The 10,798-nt window shown below is 33.9% G+C and overlaps 1 protein-coding gene across 1 annotated transcript; it reads left to right on the top strand.

The window, feature by feature from the left end:
- The first annotated feature begins 254 nt into the window (after positions 1–254).
- LOC143582045 (uncharacterized) lies at positions 255–3,987 on the top strand. The gene is made up of 3 exons (XM_077064697.1): positions 255–261; positions 375–457; positions 2,894–3,987. The coding sequence occupies exons 2-3, from the start codon at positions 395–397 to the stop codon at positions 3,509–3,511; spliced, it is 681 nt and encodes a 226-aa protein (XP_076920812.1). The 5' UTR covers positions 255–261; positions 375–394; the 3' UTR covers positions 3,512–3,987.
- The last annotated feature ends 6,811 nt before the right edge of the window (positions 3,988–10,798 follow it).

A 10,798-nucleotide genomic window follows, 5' to 3' on the forward strand; every position in this document is an offset into this window, starting at 1 on the left:
GAATTCGGGTTTAGTTGCAAGTGAAATGAAACCACATGAAAGAAAATCGCAAATTTGAAACTATTGGACTAAAATCGCATATTTAAACAAACCATAAAAACGAAAACCGCATTTCACAAGGACCAAACATGTCACGTAAATTATACTCCAACTACTTTGCAATAATAACTATATCCATTTATAAATAAATTATAATATAATAATAATAATCTCACCAGTTTGAGTTCCAACACCCCCAATTCTCGTACAACAAAATCCAAGGTTCGTCACAAACCTTTCTAAATTCAGAAACCTTCAAATTACATTCTCCATGTTTTCTTACTAATTTCACACATACCCATTTCTTTAATTGTTAATTTTTGATCAATTTTTAGGGTTTTTTTGTTTGGAAAAAATGGCGAATTCAGATGAAGTTGTTTCATTGGAGCTACCTGCACCACCTGGCTGGAAGAAAACGGTTCAAGTTCTTTTCTTTTTAATTATTATTATATTTGGAATTTGTGGTGGCTGAAAGTGTGATTGAGTTGATATTTTTTTGGGGGTTTTGGTTAATTGGTGGTGGGTTTTGTGAATTTGGGTTTGGGTTAAGTTTAATTTTGATAAAGGTGGTTAATTTTGTAGGTTTTGAAAATTAGGGTTTTTTAAGATATTTGGGTAATTTGTGAATTGGGTTTTGAAAAAAGTTTGTTTTTTTGGGTTAATTAGGTTTAATTTTGGTGGGTTTTTAAAATTAAGGTTTAATTTTGGTGGGTTTTGAAAATTAGGGTTTGATTTTGGTGGGTTTTGAAAATTAGGGTTTGATTTTGGTGGGTTCTGAAAATTAAGGTTTAATTTTGGGGGTTTTGAAAATTAGGGTTTGATTTTGGGGGGTTTTGAAAAAGTTCATATTTTGGGGTTAATTTTGGTGGGTTTTGAAAAAGTTCATATTTTTGGGATAATTTGGTGGGTTTTGAAGAAATTTGGATAATTTGTGAAATTTATGATTTATGGTGGTTTTGGATAAGTGTTTTTGAATATGGTTCTTGTTTTAGTTCAATTTTGCTAAAAGGTTGGTTTAATTTTGTGAATTGGGTTTTGAAAAAGTTCGGTTTGTTGGGGGATAATTAAGTTTAATTTTGGTGGGTTTGAAAATCAGGGTTTAATTTTGGTGGGTATTGAAAAAGTTTATATTTTTGGGGATAACTTGGTTTGATTTTGGCGGGTTTTGAAAATTTGGGTTTTCGAAGAAATTTGGGTGATTTGTAATTTTTGTTTATTTTTGTGTGCTTCTTTGATAATTTGGTTCTTGTTTTAGTTCAGTTTTGTTTAAACGTTGGTTTAATTTTGTGAATTGGGTTTTAAAAAAGTTCATATTTGATGATTTGGTTTGATTTTGGTGGGTTTTTGAAAATTAGGGCTTTTGAAGAAATTAAGTTTTATTTTTATTTTTTAATTTGGTTCTTCTTTTAGTTCAATTTTGCTAAACGGTTGGTTTAAATTTGTGAATCGGGTTTTAAGAAAGTTCATCTTTTTGGAGATAATTTGGTTTGATTTTGGTGGGTTTTGAAAATTAGGATTTTTGAAGAAATTTGTAACTTTTTTTTTTTGTGGGCTTCTTTGATAAGTTTTTTTTTAATTCAGTTCTTGTTTTAGTTCAATTTTGCTAAAAGGTTGATTTAATTTTATGAATTGGATTTTGAAAATTTTCATATCTTTGGAAGTAACTAGGTTTAATATACTGGTGGGTTTGAACATTAGGATTTCGAACGATGTTTAGAAGAAATTTGGTAACTAAATTTTCCTTTTTGCTATATATTGTGAACCAGATAAAAGTTCGTTTTTCAGGGGATAAAAGCTTTAACTTTGGTTGGTTATAAAATTCGGTTTTCGAACATTCTCTAGAAGAAAATTGTTAACTTTTAGATTCTCCTTTTTGCTATATTTGTCTATGCAGAATTTTGCTAAAAGATTGATTTCATTTTGTTAATAGGGCTCTGAAAAAGTACATTTTTTTGGGGATAATTGGCTTTACTTTTGGTGGATATGAAAGTTCGGATTTCGCGCATTATCTAAATATATGTGTGTGTATTTGTGTCAATTACGTCAACCCTTACCCGGACACACCTAAAATCGTGTTGTGTTTAGTGACCCATTTAGTTTATTTGCCAATATTTTGAAGACAGTTTTAGCTAATTTCTTTCTGTCTTTTACGTATGTCCTACGGTTTTTGTGTTTCTACTTAATTTTCTATCATGATTTGCACCAAAATTAGCGTTATGAGGACAAACAATAGGTTAGGGTTTCAATAGCATAACGTTAACGGTTAATTGCATAAAAAAATAATCAACTTTGGTCCAATATTTGGTTAGGCGCAGCCAACTTTTCATCACCGATAAAAACGCTCAAAACTTTCAAGTTTTCGATTTTAAAAAGGTCAAAATGCTGAAGTTGCTGATGATGTGTCGGTACCTTTTTCATGGTTGAAAATTACTTTCAATGGAAAGTTTTATGTATGATTGGGTGAAAATAGAATCAGTTACCATTTTATGCAATCAAACATAATTTTTTATTTTAATGTTATCAAGGCTGACGTCGAGTTGTTTCAGCGTCATTTTTCTGTTGCATGATTGTTGTGATTTTTATTTATTTTATTATTATTATTATTATTATTATTATTATTTTATCTTTTGTTATAGTTTTGTTATAGGCACCCAATATGTCTAAAACATTCTGCATCGCTTTGATAAAAATAAAATATGTGCTATTATTCTAATAACATGCCTCTTCTATATTTGGATAATATAACACATCAATGATTTAAAAAATCTAAAACATAGAAGACGAAAAAGGAGTTTGCAGCCTGCTAATATTATGCCATCAATTGGTCTCAAATCCACGGTTTTTTTACGTGTAGTTTCTGCCAAAGGAAGCTGGGACGCCGAAGAAGAATGAGATCGTGTTCACTGCACCAACGGGTGAAGAAATAACCAACCGAAAGCAGTTAGAGCAGTACCTGAAATCACACCCGGGTGGGCCCAAGGTGTCAGAGTTTGACTGGGGAACTGGTGAGACACCGAGGCGGTCAACAAGAATCAGTGAGAAGGTGAAGTCAACTCCGCCACCTGCAGAGCCCGAGCCTGTTAAGAAACGGGCCCGAAAGTCTTCAAGTTCTAAGAAGGGTAAAAAAGAGAAAGAAGAGGCTTCAGAAGTGATCACCGACGTAGATGTCGAAATGAAGGAAGCTGAGAAGGATGAGAAAGATGACGGAAAAGACGAAAATGCCCCTGAGGAAACCGGGGGAAAAGAACTGGAGAAAGCTGAGAAGGATGAAACTAATGCAGAAGCTGAAAAGGAAGAAAAAGATGACGGAAATGATGAAAACGCCCCTAAAGAAACCGAGGAAAAACAGCCAGAGAAAGTCGCGCAGGATGAAACTATTGCAGACGGTGAAGAAGGTAAGCTGGTGAATGAAGAGAAAATAGTTGACGGGCAAAGCAACAAAGAAGAAACCCGTGAACCGGAGAAAACCTAGAAGGATGAAAGTAAGCTCATAGAAGAAGATGACGTGCGTGAAATCCCGAAAATACCCCTGCCAGAGGTGACCGAAGAGAAAATACTTGAGAGTCCAAACAACCATGGAGAAACCACACTGGACACCGAGGCTGAGAAAAATGTCGGTGAAGGGCAAAAAGGTAATTTCGACAATGTGTCCGGGAAAAAGGTTGAAGCAGAAGGTGAAGCCGCAGTGGTGAACGGTTGTCATGTGGAGGGTCAGTGAGTAACCGGTGGCAGCTGTATGTTGTTTTTATCTAATTTTCATGACTTTCTGTATGTATAATCTGCGATAGGATCATGTTAGCAGGTCTGTGATGACGCTTATGATCGACAAAACTGTAGAGATTGTTGACATTTGATGTTTCGTGGTGTTTGTAGTTGCGGTTAATTGTAGGTTTTGCAGAGATGGTATGTGTGTTATGCGTACTATGTAACAAGCTGCCTTTATGTTGTAGTGTTATTAGCTTTAGAACTTTGATGTCTTGGTTGCATATGTTTTGGTGGTTGTGAAACGTTTTAAATAAGCGAGTTAAAACGAGTGAGGTTTGGTCGAGTCGGTCCTTTTTATTAAGTGAAACGTGATATCTTGGTTGCGAATGTTTTGGTGTTTGTATAAGGTTTCAAATAAGCGAGTTAAAATGAGTGAGGTTTCGTCGAGTTGGTCCTTTTCATTCGTTTTTCTAAAGAAGATTTTTTTGGCAAATTGTTTTAGCACCTATTTCATCCCTATATTTTAGTATCTTTGTTATTGGACAAAACTAGTGGTTGTTGTTTTCTAAAGAGACGTGAATTAGTTACTATTGATTCCTTGTTAAAAAATAGTTGCTTATAATTTAATCTTGCACCCTTTTTCTCCTGTGTCTGTGTTTTGAATCAAACTTTTACTTGTTTTGTGTATTTAATTTTTTGAACTCCACCTTCTTGACGCTAATTTGATTTTACCTGATTTCATTTGTTAGCAGATGTCGGAGGATCTTGTTTTATTTTACTAAAAGGTTTTCAAGTTTAAAACTAGACTTAACTGCATGATTGGTCTATATGATTTGCAAAAATTGCACGCTTGATCTTAGAACTTAAGTAATCATAAACTTGATCCTTATGGTTATAAACTTATTACTAAAGTGATCAACATGTATGAATTTTGTAACTACGATAGTCTTTACTCGCTATCACCGTTAAAATTTTCAGTTAAATCTGTGTAAAAATACCAAATTACCCTCGTTAATAATAATAATAATAGCAATGGGACCCATCTATCAAATCTCCATTTCCATCTTCAAACCTAATCTACAATTTTCCACCATTCTGCCACCACCTATTAATAACCATCGTCGCCACCACTTGCAACCGTCACTCCCACTTCAATTAGACTCATCTTATAAACCCTCAGACAAAATCAATCTGAAGAGGTAGGGTACCAAAACCACCTAAAAGAATATAAGTCTCCGTCGAAGGGCCCACACCATTCGTGGAAAGTTGACACTTGGTGGAACCATATAACATGGTGCTGGCGGAGGCCCCGCCCTGTGCCAGACATCCCTTCTGACATTTTAGAGGATTTGACATTCAAGATCATCCTAGGTATGACACAAAAATAGAGTATCTTGGCGAAAGAGACCTCCAGCCAATAATAGAATGGTGACAACACATCATTAATAGTACCACATAGTACAAATGTCACTATTAGTCAGCTGCTTTATCCACAAACTCTCCTTGAACACGAGTGTTCGGTTTGGTTCGCTCCTTGACTCAGTAGGTGACCGAGGATGGTTACCACATGTCCAACACCATATAACTAAAATATAAAGAAAAAACTCGGATCTAGAATGTTTCATACAACATGATTGCTTAAAAGTTAATCAAAGTGTTTAAACGAGTGTTTGGTTTTGGTTCGGTCCTGGACACGGTATGAGACCGAGGATGGTTACCACATTTCCAAAACCATAGAACTAATATAAATTAAAATTTCCAGAGCTAAACTTAAACAAGAAGGTTATGCGAGTAAACTTCCCAAAAATGAACAAATAGGTTTAAAATGCATAAATATGTGTTTGAAGGTCCAAAAACCTTAAATAAATGAAAATGATTTTCTTAACATAAAATAAGTTAGAACAACTGAAAATATCAAAAACATATACCCAAAACGGATTGAAATGCAAGATTTGGTTCCGTTGACTTTTAAAGTCAAACTTTAAGCAAAACTAGCAAGAACAACTTGAAAGATCAAACAATTTGGGAGAAAAAAGGCGAAGATAAGCAGGTGATATGGCTGAGATTGAGGGGGTATTTACGGGGGAGGGTTACGGTTTGAGGAAATGGATAATACGTTTGTCTGGTGGATAAACCGGTACACTTTGATGCTTTTATTTAAGATTTTATTTAAATTGATTTTTGATTTAAATAAATTATTTACAGAGATAAAATATGTTTAGAGGGTTCTAGAATAATTATGGGTTGATTCTTGTTCGGTTTAGATGGTTAAAACACGAGTTCGAGCCTTAAACGAGCTTAAAGAACCAAAACTGGTTGCTAACTGACCAGACAAGTGGGCCGCGCCACGCGTAAGGCTAAGGCCTGCCATACGCTCCGCAGAAGGTGGTGGTCCTTGGCCAAACTTTGATTTTTGGTAGTTTTAGTCCATGTAGTTTGTTTTATGCCATTTTGAGCATAAAATAAACATTTTAAACACCGTAAAGACTTTGGAACGAATCGATAAGTATGAAACATGATTACAACATAAAATTCATTATTTTATTAACATCAAAGGATCCGAAAACAAAACAGGTCGGGTTTACAACACAAATATGAATACAAAATTACCCGAAAATGACAAATGTCACAATTTGATCATCTACATCTTACATAACCTTATCAAACCTAAAAATCTCGAAAACCTACCCCCCACTCCCTGCTAAAAAAAATCTAACCCCTCACCCCCAACTAAGAAAAACCTAACTACTCCACTTCACGCTAAAAAAATCTAACACCCACACCATATCTTCCACTCACGTCTCCCATATCTTCCACTCACCGTCTCGTAATACTATGGAGAAAGAACATAAAAAGAAAGGTAGTGTTGTTGTGAAGAAACTGTAAGTACGATTTAATAATAAATGTTTAACTTCCATGCACTAAAATTGGCTTATCATGCCGTGAACATATATATTCCCTGAATCAATAGATGGCATGTACATGTCAATTATAACTACCGCATGACGCCTACGGTCTTGACCAGGCTGTAGACCAACTTTTCAATCAAACGGTTTCTCGGGAGTTGCATTCAATGTGTCTTTACGTGCGAAATTAAACATATTGCATGACACAATTATTGGGTATCCTAGCCCCTCAATGAAGTTTTCTTAAATCATCCCCCGAATTTCCCATCATTCGGTATAAAATGGTAGCTTTTCAATCCCATATATCCTTCCATCTACATTTTTCGAAAACATATCGCACATATAAAGAAATGGTTGGTTTTGGATATTGTAAAGTCCACCTTTCTTATTGTTAGTAATATACCGATTAAGGTCCTTTACCCTTCTACACAGTACATCTACCTACTTTTGAGGAAAAAGTTTACGATCTCTGTAATCTTGTAGCCTCGAAATACGATAAATCATTGTTAGAAAATGGGATGGCGCAAAGGAAATACAATTAGGAGTCATTCTTTGATGCCATACTTCTGGAAAAACTTGTTTAATCGTATGTTTAGCGGGTTCCCTACAAAATTTAATTGCAACAATTAGTTATGTAAATCTTTTTAACCGGCCACTACATTGGAAGATGCAAACATTTATTAATAAATTGTACTTACAGTTTTTCTTTACACCAACATTATCTCTCTCTCTTTTCATTTTATTTCTCCATAGCACTAGATGTAAAAACAATTGATACTATTTAGTGAGTTTGGCACCATAGAAGAAGTTCGTTGCATACATCAACTAGCTCAATATACGAGGAGCGCTGAAGTAAAAATGAAATCGGTAGATGAGGTTTCAAAGGTTTGATTCTTATTTTGTCCACTTGGTAACATTAAGTTTTCGTTGTATGAGTGTTGTTGTAAGTTTCAAGGATGATACAAGTAAAGATGTTATTCGGGGGTAAATTTAGAAAAAGTTTCCAGGCTTCTCGATCAACGGTGAACAAGAACTTGATCTCGAGGTGCGAAATCCTCTGTAACTTTGTTGCTACATTTACATAAAAGAAAAAGGTGAAAATGGATTTGTGAAGACCTTTTTATTACTTTCTTTTCTTTAATTTTACTAGTTAATTTCTCAAGCTCAGCCTTGAGACTTAACATGTCTCAGACCTCATTAATTTAACCAGATTGATTGATCAAACATTCGGTTGATTAGTTTTATATATAAATAAATACATTGTTTTCAAGATTTATTTAGCATTTCTTGACCTCTATTCTAACTTAGGGATTGTTTGGTAGCCTCTTAACCATTCAGACTTACCTGAGTTTATGAGCCATTAAGATATAGTCTCTTAATAACTGTTAAGAGGCTACCAAACAGTCACTTACTCCGTTAAATTATCAGGTTGAGTAATCGGTTGTTCCCGATGAATGAAGACCTTTTATATTATTTGCTTTTATTAAGCCAAATATTTATCTAATTCTTTTTCATATATAAAAACCTACTTTTTATATATGAAAAACAAGTAGAAAAATAAATGTAAATTAAAATGAACTTTCAGATATTTAAATAACGAGTGTAAACATGTAGTAAAAAGCATAGATATTCAAACAAACAAAGATATTACATAATTAAATAAATCAAAACTTTCATATCTTAAAGCTTCAAAAAACGTCATCTTCATAGCCGGCTTTGGCATAGTGCAATCCGGACAATCGTTCAGGGCACTTAATTTTCGGGGGCACACAAATTTTTATATATTAGTGGTGGAACAACCGAAGGGTCCGAATGGTTACCGGACCCGCCACTGACAAAGAGAAAAAAAAAGTTAGAGAAACTGTGGGTGGCCATATCTTTTTTCCGGTCGCTGTCGAGAAGAAGCGGTGCTACGGGAAGGTCAGAAGGATACATAAAGGAGGTAGTGTTATAAAGTAATATTATATCCATGTGTTGTTAATTGTTAATGTTTTGAAAAGATAATTAGTAAATTTGATGCACAGCTGGTAATCAATTTTATCAGTATGATTTTTTTAAAGATATTAATTAACTTACTTCACATATTTTACCTTTTTTTTAGTTTAATAACTTATTTGATTTTTTTTAGTTAAAGTATCATTTTGTTTAATTTATAAATGATAATTTTATTTAAATCTTATTTTATTTTATACGTGAATCATTTTTCTAAAGTTAATTTAGTATTCAACACTTTTTTTTAGCTAAAAAAGTAGCGATTATACGATCGTTATTGCGTATACGCTACGCCTATTGGTTAAAAGAAACAGTTGTTATTCTATATATATTAGAGAATATAAAATTAATATAGTGGCAATAGGTGTAAATCTTAATCTCATTATATATTTGGCTTAATATTTTTCTTTTACCCATAATCAATTTAAGGTATTGGGCAAACTAAATTTAAAATAATAATAATAATGATTATAATAATAAACAATAAACATACACGAGGTGTCAGGCGGTGGCCGATTAAATTCCAGAAACATTAAGAGACGAGAGGCCGATTCCTAAATTCCAGAAACCTCGGGGCCTTTTTATTGTTATGACGTTAATGTCGTTTAAAAAAATTCGTTTATATATTTCATTACTCATTAGGGCCACCAGGCCTTTTTATTTCGGCTTGGTCGAGACATATAAATTCTTGAAGACGCCCCTGGTCATCTTTATAACTTTATTTAAGAAGATGATGCCGAATAGGACGCCACTCGAAGTTCGCCAGATAAATACGTTTAAACCTCATGCTTGTTGATAAATCAATCTACAAAATGTATGTAACGTAACCAAGTAGAATTAGATAAGAGAGAAATGAGAGATCAACTAAGATAGTCGAAAGGAATGAGGGCTATACCTGGTGTTCGGAATGTGTAGCGGTGGTCCAATAAAAACCGAGTGGTATTGTTGGAAAATATGATGATTTGAAGGGAGGATTAAGACTTGTTTTATGGATGGCTTAGAAAGAGACCGAACACTGTACCGTACGGGTTTCTTTCCCGTGAAGTCTGAAAAGATGCTTTAGTGAAAGCAGGTGAACCAGAGCTTAGTTAATTGAGTTTTACTATGCATTTAATAAGTTTACTATACATCATCTACCTCATTTAATAAGTCCTTAGCTTATTTTTTTAAAAAAAAAATGTTTCTAATATGTTCTTTTCAATATGGTATATTGATAAAGAGTTTGATTTTTTTTAATTTCAATATTATAATAAAGGGAAAATCTCATAAAATAGTAACCAACTTTCAAAAGTGTTCCAATTAAGTCAATGATACATATTTTTCCCAAATCGGGTCACTAAATCTTCAAATCAAGTCTCACTGATTTTTGTGTACTTCAAGAAAGAAATGGATGATAAGATGTGGGTGTCGGAATTTGCAATATATGTAGTTAAATTTAAAAATTTTAAAAAAACGTTAATTATATTAAAATTTAAAAATAAAATTCACGTCGTCACTCAACGTCAACTTCAAAAAAAAGATAAAAAGATTTCTTATGTGAAACAGAAAAGAAATTGGCTAAAAAACCATGTTAAAACTTTTAATTTAATCAAACACGAAAGTTGAGTAACCTAATTGGAACACTTTTTAAAGTTCAGTGACCTAATTGGAACACTTTTGAAAGTTGGTTACTATTCTATGAAGTTGCCCCTATAATAAAAGAATCAAATTATAATAGAGATGTATGTAAGCGTGCAACAAGCCGTGCAGTCATCCCTTTTAAATGGAAAAATCAATCTTACTGAAAAACAAAGTTATCGTTTTTTGGCATCGAAGAATTACAGTGCACGACCCGCTGAACTCTTTTCAGAAACGTAGCAATATCGGCGGGAAGAGACCCATATGCATAGAAAGTAAAAGGAACGAAAGCGTGTTGATTTTCGACGGAAGCCTTCTCGTGCTTAATGGAGACCCAGGTTCAATCCCTGCAGACAATACTTTGGATGGACATGGATGGCTCAATGAATGAAGACTTGGATTTTTGTGATCTCTAGCTTGATCCTGAAGGCGTCCGTGTTTTACCATTAGTGGGCCTTCAGACGGGTGGGTTTTCCTCGAAATTGGGGACAACTTGGAGGCACTTAAGAGCCATGTGCCCTGTACGGCTGGGTTGGGCT

The sequence above is a fragment of the Bidens hawaiensis genome, unplaced genomic scaffold (assembly GCF_021521415.1).
Source record: "Bidens hawaiensis isolate Kalapana, Puna unplaced genomic scaffold, B.hawaiensis_p1.1 tig00031419_1, whole genome shotgun sequence".
Taxonomy (NCBI): Eukaryota; Viridiplantae; Streptophyta; class Magnoliopsida; order Asterales; family Asteraceae; genus Bidens; species Bidens hawaiensis.

Excerpts from the sequence above, each read along its gene's own strand:
- LOC143582045 (XM_077064697.1), top strand. The coding sequence starts at position 395 with ATGGCGAATTCAGATGAAGTTGTTTCATTGGAGCTACCTGCACCACCT. Across the intron at positions 458-2,893 it reads CACCTGGCTGGAAGAAAACG|TTTCTGCCAAAGGAAGCTGG; the intron begins GTTCAAGTTCTT and ends TTTTACGTGTAG.